A 20,762-nucleotide genomic window follows, 5' to 3' on the forward strand; every position below is an offset into this window, starting at 1 on the left:
CCTTCTGGTGTTGAGTGATCCACACCTTCACCCCCTTCTTGTGAAGAGTGATTCATGCCTTCTTACCCTTTTGGTAAAGAGTGATCTACGCCTTCTCCCCCTTCTGGTGAAGAGTGATCCACGCCTTCTCCCCCTCTGCTAAAGAGTGATCCATGCCTTCTCCCCCTTCTGGTGAAGAGTGATCCACGCCTTCTCCCCCTTCTGGTGAAGAGTGATCCACGCCTTCTCCCCCTTCTGGTGAAGAGTGATCCATGCCTTCTCCCCCTTCTGGTGAAGAGTGATCCATGCCGAGTGATCCACGCCTTCTCCCCCTTCTAATGAAGAGTGATCCACGCCTTCTCCCCCTCTGCTAAAGAGTGATCCACGCCTTCTCCCCCTTCTGGTGAAGAGTGATCCACGCCTTCTCCCCCTTCAGGTGTAGAGTGATCCATGCCTTCTCCCCCTTCTGGAGAAGAGTGATCCACGCCTTCTCCCCCTTCTGGTGTAGAGTGATCCACGCCGTCTCCCCCTCTGGTGAAGAGTGATCCATGCCTTCTCCCTCTTCTAGTGAAGAGCGATCCATACCTTCTCCCCCTCTGCTAAAGAGTGATCCACGCCTTCTCCCCCTTATGGTGAAGAGTGATCCACACCTTCTCCCCCTCTGCTAAAGAGTGATCCACGCCTTCTCCCCCTTCTGGTGAAGAGTGATCCACGCCTTCTCCCCCTTCTAATGAAGAGTGATCCACACCTTCTCACCCTCTGCTAAAGAGTGATCCACGCCTTCTCCCCCTTCTGGTGAAGAGTGATCCACGCCTTCTCCCCCTTCAGGTGAAGAGTGATCCATGCCTTCTCCCCCTTCTGGAGAAGAGTGATCCACGCCTTCTCCCCCTTCTGGTGTAGCGTGATCCATGCCTTCTCCCCCTCTGGTGAAGAGTGATCCACGCCTTCTCCCCCTTCTGGAGAAGAGTGATCCACGCCTTCTCCCCCTTCTGGTGTAGCGTGATCCACGCCTTCTCCCCCTCTGCTAAAGAGTGATCCACGCCTTCTCCCCCTTCTGGTGAAGAGTGATCCACACCTTCTCCCCCTCTGCTAAAGAGTGATCCATGCCTTCTCCCCCTTCTGGTGAAGAGTGATCCACGCCTTCTCCCCCTTCTGGTTAAGAGTGATCCACGCCTTCTCCCCCTTCTGGTGAAGAGTGATCCACGCCTTCTCCCCCCTTCTGGTGAAGAGTGATCCATGCCTTCTCCCCCTCTGGTAAAGAGTGATTCACGCCTTCTACCCCTTCTAGTGAAGAGTGATCCATGCCTTCTCCCCCTCTGCTAAAGAGTGATCCACGCCTTCTCTCCCTTCTGGTGAAGAGTGATCCACGCCTTCTCCCTCTTCTGGTGAAGAGTGATCCATGCCTCCTCCCCCTTCTGGTGAAGAGTGATCCACGCCTTCTCCCCCTTCTGGTGAAGAGTGATCCATGCCTTCCCCTCCTTCTTGTGCAGAGTGATCGATGCCTTCTTCCCCTTCTGGTGAAGAGTGATCCGCGCCTTCTCCCCCTTCTGGTGAAGAGTGATCCACGCCTTCTCCCCACTTCTGGTGAAGAGTGATCCATGCCTTCTCCCCCTTCTGGTGAAGAGTGATCCATGCCTTTTCCCCCTCTGGTGAAGAGTGATCCATGCCTTCTCCCCCTTCTGCTAAAGAGTGATCCACGCCTTCTCCCCCTTCTGGTGAAGAGGGATCCACGCCTTCTCCCCCTTCTGGTGAAGAGTGATCCATGCCTTCTCCCCCTTCTGGTGAAGAGTGATCCACGCCTTCTCCCCCTTCTGGTGAAGAGTGATCCATGCCTTCTCCCCCTTCTGGTGAAGAGTGATCCATGCATTCTCCCCCTTCTTGTGAAGAGTGATCCATGCCTTCTCCCCCCTTCTGGTGAAGAGTGATCCATGCCTTCTCCCCCCTTCTGGTGAAGAGTGATCCATGCCCTCTCCCATCCTCCCTACACCCCCTCCCCTGTTAAGCATTTCTCTTCTGAGTTTTCTCTCACCTTCTCAACACCGTTCAGAATGGATCGTAGCCCACAAAACTGCATCCGCTTTCTGGTCTTGCAGGGATGGTCCATGTTTACCTGGTGGAATGGTCATGGTCTGTGGTGGCCCTGATGTACTGCACTCGCAGTAGTCAGGAGCCAGTCACCGGAGGCCAGGTCCAGGCCAGCACTCTCTTGGCTGCTGGGCTTAGACAGAATCTTCCGGTGATGCAGCGTTCCCAGCGCCTTCCGTGGTCACCCACATCTTTCTCTTCAGCAGGCCCAGTGGCGGGTGTTGGCCTGTCCCAGGTGTCCGCTGTCATGCACTCACACCAGCGCCATCTCTCGGTGTTCCTGGGACAGCACGGGTATTCGTAAGCATTGAACGGCGGATGTTGCGTCTCTTTGCAAGCCCATCTCTGCAGTCCCTGCCCCTGAGGTGGCGCGAGTTCACTCTTGGCTTCCCGGGAGTGGCTGCTGCAATGTCTTCTCTGCACCTGTGGGGGTAGTAAGGGTTCAGGAATGTGATGTGGGAGAGGCTGCTGGGATGACGTCAGAACCAGCAGCTAGTCTCAGCTGCATGGAGGTGCTACGTGAATACATTGAAAATCAAACATTGGGATAAAGTGAATAAATGAATGAATGAAATTTGTAAAGCGAAAAATAGCTGCTCCAACGGGAGTGTCCCGGCGCTAGACGGCAGTAAGGCGCTTACAAGATGAGTAGATAGAGGAGGGACTAGCCGAGATAAGTTCTCCCTGAAAAATGGGTCTTCAGAGGGCTCTTAAATGCTCCCTGATGTAGCGCATCTAATATGATTGGGTACCTGCCCATCCCCCCCCCCCCCCATCCTTCCCGACTTTGGTCCTTTTAACCTTGGGAAGGCAAAGCAGGCTATGATTGGTTGAGCGTAAACCTCTGCGAGGAGAGTATACAGATATATGTAGGTCCTTTCAGTGGAGTCGCCCTGAACGTTATTGTCAGGCCTTTATTAAATTATATTCTCTGCTTAATAGGAAGCCAGTGTAGGCTTTTCAAGCCATTTCGAATACATTGCATTTTAGGAATGGTCGGCACCAATCTGGCTGCCGCGTTCTGTTCCCGTTGCAATTCATTTAACAAAGCTTGGGGGGGATCTAAAGAGCAGCACGTTGGCATAGTCAAGTCTAGACGTGATCAATACGGGAGCAATTATTTTTCTGTCCCGACGGGAATTTGAGAGTTTTCTTAGAGTTTTCAATACAGAGATACACTCCTGCTGTAGCATTGATGAAGGCTTAAATGAGAGGCCACTAGCTGAACCCCCAGATTTTTCGCAGTGGTAGATTGTGCTACGGTAGACCCATATCAGAGGGTCACAGATGGGTCAGATCCGATATGGATGAGGATTCAAAAATCAGGATCTCAGATTTAGCACAGACAACCTTTATGCATCCAGTCTGCCACTGCAAAGAGACAGGCCTGGAAGTAAGCTGTGACTGAGGCGTCAAGGTGTTTAAAGGCAAGCATCAGCTGGGTGTCATCGGCATAAGAAACCACATTAAAGCCAAACTCTTCAACAATCGCCCCAATGGAGCCATATAGATATTAAATAGACATGGGCTTAAGGCAGCTCCCCGTGGTACACCTCAGATGATATCACGCAATCCCGATGTAAAGGGGGCAAACGTTTGAAAAACATCGAAAAAGAATAAAGGGTCAGGCAACAAATTTACATGACCACATTGGAGTGCTTGGGTGAAACAACAGACAACATTAAAATTAAGAAAAATATCAAACTTGAGTTTAAAGCTAAATAGAAGAAGGTGATAAGAATGGATCACGTGTTTTAGGAGGACAAGGGTACCCCAATATGCGAACCAGGGGTGATATGTTGTAGAGAGGAACAATGGTTCTAGTTGGCCTAAAAAGGTCCAGGGAGAATTGACCCTGTAAAGGGCAATGAGGTCAGTAGAGGTATAAGAACTTAATTCTCAGAGGAGAGCAATAGTTAATATAAGGAGGGACATGTAGGTCAATGTATGAAAAGCATTTATTACACATTGATAGAATTCAGGTGCTCACACAGTAAGTGACAATAAGCGTGACGTGAGAAGTGAGGGTGAACTTAAAGTAAAGACATCGCATTGACAACAGTTGTAGAACCACCTTTAAAGATTTTTTACACAGTTTAAGGAGTTCATGTTGTGAGGGGTCGACGACGTTTCGAACTCAATTATTCGAGTTCATCTTCAGGACAAAATGTGAGCAACTAGAATTAGGAGGGTTGAAACGGTAAAAATGTCCGTGTCTGTAGGCGTCTGCAGAGGGCTTTGGTGCCAACCGGGGACGGGATAGCCTGCGTTTCAATGCGCGTTAGTGCTGCCCGGGGTGGGGAGGAATTAGCTTGGTAACGTGGGGCGTAATCAAGGAGTCACTTTGCCGCTGAGTGGCAACGTGCATGCGCCGGGGAATTAATTATTTTTGCCGGTCACATTTCAATAAATGAAAGCCTGGGAGTCGAAGGGAACGTGTCCTGCTCAGGTAAAGATTCGCGCTGAAATTGAGTTTGAAACGTCGTCGACCCCTCACAACATTAACTCCTTAAACTGTGTAAAAAATCTTTAAAGGTGGTTCTACAACTGTTGTCAATGCGATGTCTTTACTTTAAGTTCACCCTCACTTCTCACGTCACACTTATTGGCACTTACTGTGTGAGCAACTGAATTCTATCAATGTGTCATAAATGCTTTTCATACATTGACCTACATGTCCCTCCTTATATTAACTATTGCTCTCCTCCGAGAATTAAGTTCTTATACCTCTACTGACCTCATTGCCCTTTACAGGGTCAATTCTCCCTGGACCTTTTTAGGCAAACTAGAACCATTGTTCCTCTCTACAACAAAGAATGGATCACGTTCATATCTATTTACAGAAAGTGAAAACCGAGTACAAAAGACACACTAGAGGGCCCTCAAACACAAGTTAATGCAAAACGATTACAAAAATATATGAGTAGAATTCAACAAGTCTCAGAGACAGCGTGACATGAGGATTTTAAAACGGGGAATCTCCCATTTAATTGAATATATTAAAAAAAGATATTAAAACGAAATTCATTTCCGAAATAAAATATTGAAATTATGTTACTAAAAACAGTCATAAATGAAGATACATTTCCGATCTTAAACACCCTGAGATTATTAACTTGCTGTGGTAAAAACTGACGTCTTTCCAAATACAATGCATCTATGAGATAAATACTTGTGTGTTGATTCAGTGTACTTTTGAGATGTAAGATAGTCCGTCATTCACCACACTGTAAGCACTTATGGGAGGTGGAATGATACACCGAGCAGTTCATAGCATGAGGTGAGACGCGTCATATTCTCGAGGGGTGGAGCCAAAGCACACTATATGTTAAAGAATTGATAACAATAGGTCTTGCAAACAGCAGCTGTGTCAAACTAAAAGTAAAACACGTATGCTTAGATTGCAAGGAAACAAAGTTCTGGAACTATTTCATCTCACTTTGATCACTCACGCCTAATAGGTGTTAAGTGCAGCTAGCAGCCTATGTCCTGTGGAGTTTAGCTCAGCTTCTGTTAACCACTCCCTCCTTACAGGTGTTAAGTGTTATGTTATATAGATTTGTAGAACACAACTTATCAGGTTATCCAGGTCCTGGGGCAGGTGTATCGGTCATCTGCTAGGGGTTAGTTGTAGACTTAGGCCTTGCGGAATTCAAGAAGCGAGGAGGAGGCCCTGATGTGTGGAGAGAAGTCGTTCAATGCTGTGGGTGCAATGTAGGAGAAGGCTAGGCCTCTCGTTCTGCTTTGCGGATGCACGGTGTGTGTGCGAAGGGGAGAGAGGCTGAGCGTAGGAGTCTGGTGGGTTGGTGGAAATGAAGGCATCAGTTGAGGTATGTTGGTCCTATGTTGTGCAGTGCCTTGTATGCAGAAGTGAGGAATTTGAATTGACAGTGTTTGTGTATCGACAGCCAGTGGAGTTCTCGGAGTTGTTGTGTGATGTGAGAGCGATGTGGAGGGTCCCGGATGAGTCTAGCTGCAGCGTTCTAGATGGTCCATAGTCGGAGGAGGAGGTGGTTGGAGATTCCGGCATAGAGTGTGTTGCCATATTCTAGTCTGCTAGTGACTAGGGCTTGAGTGATGGTATGCCTGGTGATCATTAGGGCAGTGTTTCCCAAACTGGGGTCCGAGGACCCCCAGGGGTCCGCGGCACATTCCCAGGGGGTCCGCAGGCAGCAGTTTTAAAAGCACTGCAAAGTTCCTTGTAAAATTAGCAGTTTTCGAGCAACTATAAAAGTGTCAAGAAAATGCCAGTGATTAATGTACCTGCTGGAGAGAGAGGAAAGTTTTGTCTAGTGGCAGCTTTGACTTATCTAATGTGACACAGAGGGTTAATATGCCTACTGCAAAGAACGTGTACAATGCATTTTAAAAACAGTATTTTATGTTCATAGGTCAGTGGGCTACTGATTTTGTCACAGACATTCTGTTGTCACTGTGCAATTCATAAGGGAAAATCGTAATCTAGCGCCGTGTCCTATAAACTGTCAAAGAGCTGCTTGCAAACTGCATGGTAAAAGTTAGCAACATATGTTTATTCCCAGTCTATCATTATCCTGATGCTGCTATGTTCCCACTTCCTGCACATGAACACTTTTGTAATGCCTTTTTGTCACTTCTATGTGTGCTGCCTAATGCAGCACTCATGGAGGTTACAAAACGTCATTTTTCTTAAAGATTGTTTATGTGCAGGAAGGGTCACCATCCTGAACATAAACAATCAAAGGTGTTTTGCTTTTTCTGTTGGAAAAAGCAAAAACGAGGAGAAATAAGGCACTTCTCATTTCGCCAAGTTAAGACCAGGTTTTTCATGGTCTTAATTTTGGTCCTGTCTCCTATTTAAGCTGACCTTGTAAATAGAGGGCAGCGTCAAAATCAATGGGTGTTGGAGTGAAACGCCCACTGCAACTCCCACTGCCCACCTTTTTCACGCTAAACATTGTGTGAAAGAGGGCCTTATTTACAAGCCAGCGTTAAGCCACAATAAGTGGCTTAACGCTGCCTAGTAAATAAGGCAAAGCCCCTATTGCCACAGGAACATCGCAAAAAGTGACGTTACCATGGCGATAGGGACTTGTAAATATGCCCCTAAAATTCTTAGTAATTTGAGTATTTGTTTTGAGTGCACACGTTTGTTTATTTTTTTTGAATTACTGTTTTAATGTTTGAAATTTAAATCCTACAAATTGCTTGGGGGTCCCCGGCTTCCAGTGGTGACTCAATGGGGGTCCTCAGGAGTCAAAAGTTTGGGAACCACTGCATTAGGGGATCAATTTGAAGATTCTTCTGAGGATGCATAGTATGTGGAAGCAGGAGGAGCTGACTGTGTTCACCTGTGAGGCCATGTTATTATTATTGAATTTTGTACCGCGCACGGTAACCATGAGGCATCCCAGCGCTTATAGAAACCAAGAGCAGGCTACTAATAAAAAACAGAGAAGCTACAGTTATTCTGGGAACAGATACGTTTTCAGATGTTTCCGGAATCTGAGAAGGTTTGGTTCGGACCGCAGCGAGAATGGGAGGGAGTTCCAGGCGAGCGCTGTATGGATAGAAAAACTCCTGCCCCCTGAGCGGGCTCTCCTGATTCTCTTAGTCTGAAGGAAATGTTTATTGTCAGAGCGTAAGGCTCTTGTAGACTTATAAGGGCGAATCATGTCCTTCAGAATAGCTGGTCCTTTCCCCTGTATGCTCTTGTGAGCGATGCACAGGGCCTTAAAGGTAACTCTCTCTTTAACAGGGAGCCAATGGAGTGCTTTTAAAGCAGGCCTGGCTGACTGCCTGGCCGGAACATTCCGCAGCAGCCTTGCTGCTGCGTTCTGCACTTGTTGCAGGATCTTAAACGTTGACTCTGGTGCTCCAAGAAAGAGCGCGTTACTGTAGTCCAGGCGTGAGATGATTAATCCTTGGACTAACAGCTTCCGGGAGAGTTCTGGTAACAGGGGGAGCACCTTACGGGCCGACCGGAGCATTCCATAACAAACGCCCGCGATCTTCTTGGCGTGTGTCCTAAAGGACAAGTCCGGCTCCAGCCAGACCCCCAGGCTCTTGATCTCTTTTTTTGGGTCAGGCGGGGTGCCCATGCAGTTGGGCCAGCTGCTTGGCGAGAGGGCAAAACTTGAATGACCCAAGATCATCAGCTCAGTTTTTGAGCCATTCAGTTTGAGCGATGACCTGGACATCCAATCAAACACATCTCTCAAGCAAGCATGGAGTGTCTCTGGCTGTTTCTCCAGCTGTGTAAGACTCACCACTAGCTGGGTGTCATCCGCATAGCTTATGGTCTTAAAGCCAAACGGAGACACCACACCCTCCAAGGGTGCCATATACACGTTAAATAACGTGGGGCTAAGGGATGAGCCCTGTGGCACCCCGCAGTGGAGTGGGAGGGGAGGAGATTTTGCATTTCCTTCCCAAACCTCGAAGGTACGCCCCTCCAAAAAGGAGGCCAACCATTCCAGGGCCACTCCTGTGACACCCGACTCAGCTAGACGTTGTATCAGCACCCCATGGTTGACGGTATCGAAGGCCGCACTGAGGTCCAGGAGGATCACTGCCACTGATCCCCCTGCATCCAAGGTGTTTCTGGCCTCCTCTACCACTGCTAGCAGAGCCGTGTCCGTACCATGGCCTGGTCGAAATCCCGTCTGAGAGTCCCTCAACCGGCCATTCTCCTCAAGAAAGTTTGATAACCGATGGTTCGCCAGCCTCTCGGCAATCTTACTCACTCCTGGTAGTAAGGAGATGGGCCTGAAATTGGCCAAGTTCTGCGGGTCCAAGCCCGGCTTCTTCAGAAGCGCTTTGACAACCGCACTTTTCCAGTCAGGCGGCACTGTCCCCTGAGTGAACGAGAGATTGATCAGATTGGTCAGGGGCTCTCCTATCGTCAGGGCGGCCTGCTTAAGGTACCGCATCGGGACAGGGTCCCGAGGTGAGCCACTTTTCATGCTCCCGAGGACCTTCAGTACTTCACCTGTAGATACAGGGCCAAATGACGTCAGTCGATTTTCCGACATGCTGAAGTCCTCAGAAGGGGGCGATGTTCCCAAGACCGAGGGGAGAGAACCAATAATAATGTCGATTTTGTTTTTAAAGTAGGTGGCTAATTCCAGACATTTTTCCTGTGGTCTATCATAGACAGGAGTAGGCTCAGGTGGTTTAAGAAGCTCCTTCATCACTAAGAAAGCTTCCCTGGATGAGGACGCAGCATGGTTTACTCTCTCCCCATAGAAGGAGGCCTTAGCAGTACGTATAGCACGTTTGTATATTCTAAGTTCGATGCGATATTTTTCCCTGCTATCTATCTCCGGGCACCTTCTCCATAATCTCTCCACGCGTTTGCAGTTCTGTCTCAAGGTTCTGAGCTCTGGGGTATACCAAGGGGCAGACCCCATTCTCTTGTCCCTAATGAGCATCTTCTTGAGGGGAAGCACATGGTCCAGTGCATTGGTCAACCAGTTCCTCACTATAACATCTGCAGACACCGGGTCACAGCCCTTCTCAGGCTGAGTGTCCTCCAGACGGGCATTCCAAGTGTCTACCGGGAGCCTTGACCATGCCCTATCTATTCTAAATTCCCTGAGTGGGAGCGTGTCATCACACTTAATCTCCCAGTTAGCCATGATCAGTGAGTGGTCAGACCAAGGAAGAGCGAGGGGAGGCATGGCGGATATACCCGTCATGTTCGAAAAGATGGGGTCAAGAAGATGACCTTTGACATGGGTGGCCCCAGTATTTATCAGTTTCATCTGCAGGGCGCTCAGCTCGCTCGACAAATTGGTAGCCCTAGGGTCAATTTCTTCATCGAAATGGCAATTGAGATCTCCTAGCAAGATGAAGTTGGATGCGGCCGCAGCCAGCAGAGTAGTAGTTTCCATTAGTGACGATGTAAAATCACCCATGTTTCCAGGGGGCCGGTAGACTAGGAGTCCTGTCAACGTGTAGGTAGGGGAAAATTGAAGCGAGAATTGGCAGCTCTCACAGTCCTTGACCCCTGCCTCACGTGCCTTACAACTCAGTGACTCCCTGTATAAAATGGCCAGACCCCCCCCTCTCCCTGTGCCTCTGTCAAGATGGTAGATCAGATATCCCGGCGCCAGCGCTATCACCGCATCCGGACCCGAGGTGTCAGATAGCCAAGTCTCAGTAAGAAACAAGGCATCAACCTTGTGGTCCAGTAGTAGGGAGTTAATCTCTGTAGCGTGGCAGGGGAGTGATCTGCAGTTAAGCAGGGCAAGCCGACACAAGGTAGGGGGGATGGCATCTTCTACATCCAGGTGGCAAACTCTACATCCCCTAAAGCGCTTTCCGTCTTTGGCAACATAGCAGCATTTGTCGTATTTCGGTGTTCGGTAGGATAGGAGCTCATCCTTCGTATACCTGATCGTGATGGAGTGCTGGGGACTCACATCGGGCATAGCTACTGGCCCCGGACCCGGTTGGGCCCGGACGGGCACAGACGGGCTTAACTCTGGCGAAACTCCGGCGCTAGTCCGGCGCGTCCGCTGCTCGCGTCCGCTGCGCGGAGCCATAAGGGACTATTTATATAGGGCGACTAGACCGCTCGGCGAATGTGCCCCCACCTAAGATGGCCGCCAAAACTGGATCGAGCCCGGGGCCGGTCTAAACCCAGCACCCAGGGATCAGGGACAGATGGAAATGATTTATCTGCCTAACGAGGGTAGGAGCGTTTCAGAAAAACAATTTTAAAAGTGATTTTAAAAGTCCGGTTTTTTCGTCCTAAAAAGTAGTTCTAAATGCAGGGGGGATCGGACACAAGGGATAAATCAAGTGCAATTCTTTATCAAATAAAGCAGCAACTGAGCGCTCGACTAGCAGCCTCTCAGTAGTTCTTGAGCTTGTCTAAGATGATTCCCAGGTTTCTTGGGTGGTTAGAGGGTATATGTTTTGGACCAAGCTCTGATGGCCACCAGGTAGAGTACCAGAGTAATTCTTGTTCCCAAAAATCAGCACTTCGTCTTGTCTGAGTTGAGTTTCAGGCACTTGATTTTCATCCATTCTTCTATGCAGATCATGCATTTGGTGGCGTTGGATCCGTCGTGGGGGACTTGTCAGAGATTGAGAGGATGAGCAGGGTGTCATCGACAAAGGAAATGATGGCGATGCTGTGAGCAGGGTAGGGCTGAGAGAATCTCCTTGATGGACTCCGCAGATCACGTCCTTGGGCTCTAATGTGTAGGGTGGGAGTCTGACTCTCTGTATTCCCCCTGTGAGGAAGGAGCATATCCATTTGAGTGCTGGACCTTGGATGTCTGTTGAGTGTAGCCTTTTGATGAGGCTGGAGTATGACACAGTATCGAACGCAGCGGAGAGGTCCAGCAGTATGAGGGCGGCTGTTTCTCCTTGGTCCAGTAAGGTGAGGCTCCCATCTGTGGCAGCAATGAGTGCTGTATCCGGGCTATGGTTGCTTCGAAAGCTGGACTGACTGTGGTCAAGAAGTTTGGGGAGTTCCAGGTGGTTTGTGACTTGATGGTCGATTGACTTCTCTATAACGTTTGCTGGGTACTGTAGTGGGGAGATGGAGCAGAAACTGCTCAACTCCTTGGGGTCTACCGAAGGTTTCATGAGGGTAGTGACTGCAGCAAATGTCCAGTCCTCAGGGAAGGTCGCAGAAACCATGGAGGAGTTGATGATGTGACAGGGATCTGCGGGGGCCCCGTAGTGAATGTTTTTCATGATTGAAGCGGTGTTATCCTTGGTTAGTTTTCTCCAGGTAGTTTGGTGTGTGTCCACGTGGGAGGTGGGCAGGTTGCTGGTGATGTAGAGTTTCGGTTGTTTTTCGAAGTTATTGTAAATCTTTTCAATTTTGCTGTACAGGAAGTTGGATAGGTTGTTGCAGAGTTCCTGTGGGGGGGTGATGGAGTTGGCCAAGGCCTCTAGGGTAGTGAATTCCTTGATAATAAAAAATATCTCTTTATCGTTGTTCAAGCCAGCTTCAATCGAAAAGGCATCTTCTCTTGGTGTCTCTCAGAAGATGGTGGTAGTGCCTGAGTGTGGCATTGTAGGTTGATCTGTTGTCGGCGTCATGGTTGGCTTTTCCTTTCTTTTTCAGCTATTTCCAGCATGTTGTGGAGTCCCGTAGTTCTTTTGTGTACCAGGAAGCCTGTTTGTTGGTTCTGCGGTGTTTGTGAGTTGTGGAGGGTGCAAGAGTATCTGCACAGTTGGAGATCCTCTTGTTGAAGTTCGTGATGTCCTCAAAGAGGTTCTTGGTGGTGGTTGATTGGTCTGTTTTGAGTGCGCTGCCAGGTCAGTTTCCATTATTCTTTTTGAGTTCTGTCTGGCTAGGTTGGTGCTGAAAGGAGCTTTGGCTTGCAGGGTGGAGATTCTGAAGTGAATGATGAAGTGATCGGGCCATGTGAAACTGAGGCGGAGTGGTAGCTGGTGCTGTTGCCAGAGGCAAAGATTGCGCCTAGAGCGTGTCCTGCACTGTGTGTGGTGTCCATGACGAGTGGAAAAGTCCTATGTTGTGCACGCTCTTGAGGGGGTAAGTGGAGCAGTGGTTGGAGGAGTCTTCCAGGTGGAATTTGAAATCGCCAGAAAGTAGGAAGTCCTTGGAGTTGATGGTGAGGGGGGCAATGAAGTTAGACATGAGGCTGACGAATTTCCTTCATGTTCTGGGTGGTCTGCATGCTAGGGTGCCCTCCAGGGTGGAGTTAAGTGAAGCTAGTAGTCCATGGCATATGGAGTTCAGCTAGGCTCACGTCCTCACATGGGGTAGGGGATTGTTATCAGTCTTGAGGGGGGATTTGGCACTACAGGTGGCGTTGGAATATTTTAGGGATATTCACTTCAGAACAAATACCCAAGGGTTTGCACTGCAACAGCTTTTGAAGCCTTACCTTCTCTTTGCTACATCTTAACTCCAAGCCCTCAATGCTGACATCTTTAGCAGATACCAGCATCAATGCGGTGGCAAGTTTGTCTACAAGATGCAGTAAGGTACTTGTAACCTGTGTGAAACGGGGGGTCCGAAAGACACGCACCTTGGCCTGTACTTTCCACAGACCCTCTGTGGCCTCTCCTGGACATTATCCGTTTTCTGCAACAGATGTCCATTGGTGTGAGCATTTTAAGAAAACACATAAATAAACAAGTAGACTAGGAAGCCAAAAAAACACAACAGCCTTGAGAGAACCAAATGAAGAGAAAAGTGTGATAGCCATCAGCCCAAATCATTTGTGCCAGAAAATAATTCATCAAAATACCTATGAAACTGCCCCATACATGATACTCGACTATAAAACACTACTAGACCCAAATGATTCTCAAAGAAGATCCATGTAGTTTAGCTTTACCTTCTGATTTGATGCTATTCAGAATAGCAATGAAATCTTAAAGAGTGGGGAGCATGCACATGTCCAGCCGCAAACATGCAGGTTCATGGACCCTGTGCAGCTTGCAGGCAGAGGGCTGTGTGTATACACGAGACAGCAGAAGAGGCAGCATAGCCCATTGTGCCATCACCCAGAGGGGCAAGGAGGTTAGCAACCACAGGCTCAGTCTGCCAAATTCTTAGTAACTGCAGTGGCACCCAGGAGCTAGCTTGTAGCGGGCATTAAAACACCAACACAGTGTCCGTGCTTTATCACTCCCCTCTAACATTAACCAGCTGCACACCAACCTTTCTCTTTCCTTGATCCTATTCCGGAAACCCAAGAACTAACTCATCTAAAGATGTGCTGCAAGGGTGGGCAAGAAGGCAGGTGTAGCAGTGGGTCTGTCTACTTTTCTCCCAAGGAAGGTTCCTCTCCGGGGAAGTAAACCAATGGCTCATGAAGTACGCGGAGGTCCAGACCCAAAGAGGTACTCTAAGGAAAGGAGCATGGGTGATGGAACAAATGCTTCAAGGGACTGAGTCGGTCTTCAAGGACTCCGCCCACCATCGCGGAGAACCTCATAGCAATCCGTATCATAGAGGAGAGTGAGGCGAAGGAGAATGCTGAAGTTGGAGCAAGTGGACAATCGTGTGGGCAATCGGAAGGGAGTGAGCCACATGGTGGCCTTTTGGATTTGCCCGGAGCGATGCCAAAATCCAACTTTCCGGGAGCCAACAACTTGGAGTCTGAGGACCCGCTAGTTTAAGCCCTGAAAAGTATCTTTGACAGTATCACACAGAGTCACGTACTGGCGAGTAGTTACTATCACTCAAGTAATAACATATAAAAGACAGAGGCCCGCCACGGCTGACTACGTTCTCCCAGGGCTACGAGAGGAGCTATTGACTGGTCAATCTACCCAATTACCTGTATAAACAAGAAGGTTCACGTTCACAAAAGGACATGTCTTCAGGACCTCATAATGATGCGGACACACCACAGCACTCTTGTATGCAATGACAATGTCTGATTCTCCCCTACTAAAATGCTGTCATTTATTTTTCTGCACAGAAAATCGTACTCTCACTAAAGTTATAGCCTCGGGCTGATACAAGCCATGGGAAGGATGTCGATACCTTGATTCTGGTGATTAGCCAGTCTCATGGGACTCCAGCCTTTACTTTCCTATGTGATGAGGGGCATATTTACTTCCATTTCATGCAATGCAGAGCAATGTGTGAAAGGGTGACAGCAGAAATGCCCCATATCAACTAAGAGGTGGCGCATTTCTACTGCCTCCTAAGGCTGGTGCACTGTGTGCTGCCTAGCGCCAATGCCGGCCCCTGGCATCATGGTGCAAAGGTACCTGCTTTACAAGAAGGACTGTTTCATGGAGGGAATCCTTAATGGAATTCTCCTCTTTCTATGCACGCTGAAAGACTGCATCACGCATAGAAAGAAGAAGTAGCGAGAAGTAATAAAGATATTTCTCCTTATCATGCCTGGTTCAGGAAGACGTAGCATTTTGATGCTTTCCCAGGTTTACTAAATTTAGTAAATCTGAGAATGCACCAACATCCATGGATGGCTGCATGGGAACACCCATGCTCCTCCCATGGAACTCCTACCTAACGCAAGGCAGCGCTATGCATTGTCTTGAGTTACTTTTTGGGAAACAATCCCACACAAGCTACCCTAATCTGATTTGCGTGGCTTTGTAAATCATACTCTCTGATATAACATTTGTTCGCAGAATGTAATTGAAACCAAAAATGAGATATTGATAATTCCTTTCCATAACTACCAAAAATCCATCACATTTCTAACATGTTTGTGTTCTGAACTTTGTCTCTCTTTTTTCTGTCCATCTCCAGGGCTCCAAGACATCTCGCTGGGCTGATCCAGACCACTTTGCACAGCGCCAGGCCTGCATGAATTCCTTTGCAAGTTGGTTTGGTACCATGCCCCTGGTCCACTCCCAGACACGGCTAGACCCCGTCCTCTTCAAAGACCAGGTCTCCATCCTCCGCAAGAAGTATCGTGACATTGAAAGGCTTTGAGGGGGTATCATGCCGATGGTTGACCGGTCCTAGTCCTGATGAGTACGCAAGAGGTGCTCGCTCAATGTTGCATTTCCAGGTTCTATTCTTCGTTGAGAATGGAAGTAAAATTCCACAAGAAGAAAATCTAAAGACCTCTCCATTTCAGATTAAGATGGGGAATTCAAGGACTCCAGACTGGACTGATGTTTTTGTTGGGAGCGAATACAGAGACTAAAACGTCTTCTGGAGTGGTTCCCAGGAAGAGAATGTCCATTTGAAGCTTTGATAAGAAGCTCAGAAGTCTCCGAGGTGCCAAATAAAGTCGACAAACAACATCCTCCTGCTTCTGAAAAGAGAGACAAGAACAACAGAGCTGAGGCTGTTCAGAGACCAACTATGCTGAGATTTTGGGTGGAAATAAATAAAAGCGAGAGTAGCAAGTCAGCCAGAAGATGTTGTTAAACAAGGAAAGCAAGGGAAGCAAACATCCTAGATGGAATCATTCCAAACTCAGATTAAGCACGTATAACCTTGTAGGAACCAGAGTGGCTACGGGCGCCGTCTGGTGTTAACCACTGTGGTTTGCGGAGAGCGAAAGTTGAAAATCCCGTGTGTGAAGTTTGCAGGCTGCATAGCTGGTGAAACTGTGCCCTAAAAAAGAGCAGATGTATCTTTGGGTTTGGCTTTCAAGAGGTTGACTGACTATCACAATACTGATATTTTATTGGTCTCTTTTGTAGTGCTGGTAGGGTGGACTTTGCCTACTTTACTTCCTACAGTTATCATTGCGACAGGTCGCCTTCTTGCAGGTGGGTCAGCCTGACATACATGATGGCAGATGATGACTAGAGTGTGGGAGGCAGCGGGGGTCCTGGCAATGGCACGACATCTGAAGCCTCTAACGAAACGTGGTACCTGAACCTACAAAGGAAATGGATCAAAAAAAGGCTGCAGACAAACTCAGGAGATCTAGGAAGCAGAAGAGGAACACCAATACAGCCACCTGAGTTCAAATAAAAAAACACATGATGAACCTCTAGCTGTCAATTTCTTGAAGTAATTAAAAGGACGAAAGAATCTGGGTTTTCTCCAGCAATCTCAAAATGCTGGTGTAGTTTATTCACCAGGGTCAATGGTACCTGTCCATTTTTTAACATATTCATATAGATGTCTCATGATATTGGAATAGGTCGACTCCCTTACCCGAATACTCATATCCCTCGACCACTCTTACAGACGTAGAACTAGAAATGTTCCTTTTGAGCCACACCAATAAACCACCTACCAACATACTGAGTCTTTCATATCGACCAATAAAAGTACTATATATAGTATATTGACTACCACTTTATTGTCAAGGACATTATATACAGATACGTATAGATTTGCTCCTCTGGATTCCATATGATTGTGGGCTAATACAGAAAACTCAACACAAACGTCCATTAGGACTAAAGGGCTATTGACGTGTTCGCTGGCTAATCCTTGCCGGATGAAATCTGTCGCTAGTATCGTTCATGTGTGTCCGTGTTTCTGTTGATTCCATCCAGGCTGACAGCAGGTGAGCAGCAAAGACACCTCTGATCCCGACCACAGTGCCCCAGCTATGATGCATCTCCATGACCTGCACACAGCGAATGGCGCCCGCGTGACTGGGCGATGCCACCGAAGCATGTCATGAACACCTACTGAAGCTGGTCATGGCAGAGCTCCTATGTGTTGTTGTTCGTGGCTCCTGACCCATTCCTTTGCTTCTGAGGGGTGGGTGATCTACGTGCTCATTCCACACTGAACTTCCATCATGCCCAGTGGATAGAGAATCGCCACGGATGGGCTGCGTGTGATGTCAGAGCCCCCGCAGCCTCTGCCTACGGTGCACTCTCTAAGGGGTGGGTGTGTGTAGCATTGCCTGAGAGCAGTTTTCACCTGGAGAAAGCACAGGCTATGGGCTGGGTTTAGAGTTGGGAAGCAACAGAAATTCTCTGATGTGTTGTGTGAGTGCAGACTCCTCCCTTAAAGTGTTGTCGTGCGGTGAGTAGCTCAGCCATGGCACCTTTTGGCACAGGTAAAACTGGCAGCAGATTCTCATTAGCCCTCACTCCACAAATCAACCTGAATTCCATTGCCACAAACTCTAAATTCGGTTCAATATCTGTCCTTACGGATCTGGGACCTTTTCCATCATTCCGTTGGACAGTTTGGTTTCCTGCTCCAAACTCTTTCGTGTCAGAAGCTTTATTTCAGCCTTCGGCTTCAGTACATGCACCTTTGGTTCTTTTTGCCTTTATCCATGTTTCTAACTAAATCCGATGTGTACTTTTACTAGTTTGATGATCCCACCTCTGCCAACATTGATGGCTCTCAAATCTATAGAAAGGCCCTTCCGGTTTTACAATAAAAAGAATTCTGTCTTTGGCTCGTGCGTCTCTTCACCTTATTTAATGCTCCATGGTGCCCACTAGACAGAAGCAAGAAGTTTCAGCCCCGTGGAGATACTGATAGAAACAAACTCCTGGCTCAAACAGAAACAAACCTCAGTTGTCCCATTATGCCGGTACCGCTCCCTTCTGCAGAATGTCTTCTTTTTCTCGTCCCTTTGCTTTCATTTTCCTCTTCCTCCCTTGAAAATATATGCACAATGTTACATGCAACTGGTTACTATAGGGATGTAAATAAATACACAAAATGACCAAAAGTGAAATAAAATATCCTTCATGTGTAAAGTTCTGTTGTCATTTATTGGTGGGTTGGTCTGGCAGGAGAGGAATCTATCAACGCTGTCTGTGCGCATAAAGAAACTTTAGGAAAACAAATTTGTCTACAATGTGAGTTGTAATTAATAGGAAGGAGGAGCACTCCGAAATTAAACGTCTTATTTAACTCTTTCTGGTGTGGCGTGCTACAGAGGCTGAAGTGCTGTCTAAACAGGTCATTAATCTACAGAATCAAAATCAAGTATCTCAACTTGACCTCCGTGCACTATACCCTTGAAGCTATTGCTATGTATCACTTTAAACAAAATTATAAATGCATTAATAAACTTCACAAATATCTGTTTAAATCAGATCATCAATGCCTTAAAAATCATAAAACACAAACAATATATGATAATTGCATCAGTTCGATGATTTTAATATGTTGAAATCACAGATAATTCTTGAATACAATTTCTTTTCATTAATTCATTGTGTCCATAAAATCCTTTTCTTCAATAACATGAAAAGGTACCTAAGCAATTAATTGATTACGTCACTAATATTAGGTGTACTCACTACAAGCGCCTATTTTCTATTGATAATACCACTGCCTAGTCTAAAACATTCTTCAATAACATGCCCAATGCATTTCGGGCCCCACTGGCCCTTCTTCAGGGGCTATAATCGGTAAATCATACAAACAATAATTGTTTCAATACAATGCGCAAGGGAACAGCAATTCAATTCAAATCTTAAAATATTTGAATATTTAGATGGTTAGTGGCAGCACAGTTTTTCTTGAGAACCCGTCACAGAGTTTAAACTGGTTATCAAAAGGAACAACTCAAGCGCATAAGGGGCCAGACTTAAGTAAAAGAATAAGTTTAGAAAAGAAAGAAAACTCGTGAAAACAGAGAAAAATAGCCATCACCACCTCACGATAAAACCCAGTGGCCAAAATGTCCATAGAAACATCCAACAGATTAAAATCAGCGAACTGATGCAATTATCATATATTGTTTGTGTTATATAATGTTTAAGGCATTGATGATCAGATTTAAACAGATATTTGTGAAGTTTATTAATGCATTTATAATTTTTTTTAAAGTGATACATGGCAATAGCTTCAAGTGTATAGTGCACGGAGGTCAAGTTGAGATACAATGTGAGTTGTATCTTTGATGAAGGGTGATGAATTCCACGAGATGCATTCAGTCCTTCTCCAACCACTTAGGAGATGTGGTAGGTCAGAAGAACATCTGATTACCATCAGTGGTGGCGGGACGGCTCCTCTAGACTGGACCATGTGAGCTCTGTCCATTGATAAGTCCTCTTCATGGCTGTACTCTACTGATAGGCGTGTCTTCCTAAGGGTGTTGGTGTTTGCACAAATGTAAATATTCTGCATCTCAGCTTCACTCAGGGCTCTGTGCCCACTGCTGACTCCAAACGTCATCCACATGCCCTGGGGCACCTGGCCCTCCACCAGATGGCAAAGGAGGACTAGCTGAAACTCATCAATTACACAACATTTGCGCTCAGATGCAACACCTTGATAAGATTACAAAAAACTTGCAATATTTGAGTCATGGGCCTTGCAGAGGCCACATTACACAAATGTAACACACCACCAAAAAAAGAGGTCCTCTGGGGCAGGATTTCTGCCTCTTCAACAAGCCAGAATCAAACATTTTTGTATTGCTCTGCCTAGAATCAAACATGTTATCATCTTCAATGGGGTAAGTGTTTACTCTGACCCGGACAATGACTGCTTCGGACCCAGACTCACCATGTTGTTTGGCACAGTCAATACCTCTGATTTCAAGACATCAAGAAAAATAAGAAGTCTTCGGACCAAGGACGGATGCAACCCTGCTCAAGGCGGAAACTGCCATTCAGCAACCAGAGCCTGGCTCTTCACCTGCTCATCCAACGCAGTCCTTACCAGGTGAGCCCAGGTCCATCCTAAGCCCCAGACAGAGTGTGACCTAACCAAGTAATCTGACTGATCAAAAAATGCTATTTCCTGTGACAACTTCTGCCTACTACATGGGAACTAAAATGTAAGAACCCTGAGGCTAGTTCATTTTTATTGTCTCATGTTCTTCAAGATGGTGAACTTTGTCTAAGATCAATATATGTCCATTAACTATATTTGATAAATTTTTTATTTTTATTTATGTCGCTATGTTCAATGGGTTATGCTTCTGCGATCCATTTTTCACTGATTTCAAATAGGCTAGAAGTGCAGCGCTACAGCCAGAGTTCAATGTCTGTGCATGCCCTCTTCTGTACATGGCCTACTGCAGCAGCCTCTTCGGAGAAGGCCTCTCCTTACCTTTTTTCGGTCCTCGCTTTGAGGTCTGGCCAGTCAGCGCTCTTAGTCTGAGTCGGCCGCCATCTGCCTGACTGTTCCAAGGTATCGCAAGTCTAGATGGCGACGCCTAGACTTTGAAATGGAGTCTAAGAGGGAAGTGCTGCCCATTTGAGAAACTCTGTCAAGTTCCTTTACTTTGCATATTGGAGCCAGAAAATGCGCTGCTAAATGTAAGCGCAGACAGACTGCTGAGCCCAATTCCCCTTCTAAAGAAGTCGAAGAAGGTTCTGCTGCTATCCACGCATAGCTT

The 20,762-nt window shown here is 47.0% G+C and overlaps 1 protein-coding gene across 1 annotated transcript in view; it reads left to right on the forward strand.

Annotated features, from left to right (window-relative positions):
• LOC146822149 (exostosin-1-like) overlaps positions 1-18,123 on the forward strand; it is a 266,363-nt gene extending 248,240 nt beyond the window's left edge. The window contains exon 12 of the mRNA XM_085609971.1: positions 15,272-18,123. Within this exon, the coding sequence (XP_085466097.1) occupies positions 15,272-15,457 (186 nt within the window). The 3' untranslated portion in view covers positions 15,458-18,123. The remainder of the gene's footprint in view (positions 1-15,271) is intronic.
• Positions 18,124-20,762: the final 2,639 nt, after the last annotated feature.

The sequence above is a fragment of the Triturus cristatus genome, chromosome 6 (assembly GCF_964204655.1).
Source record: "Triturus cristatus chromosome 6, aTriCri1.1, whole genome shotgun sequence".
Taxonomy (NCBI): domain Eukaryota; kingdom Metazoa; phylum Chordata; class Amphibia; order Caudata; family Salamandridae; genus Triturus; species Triturus cristatus.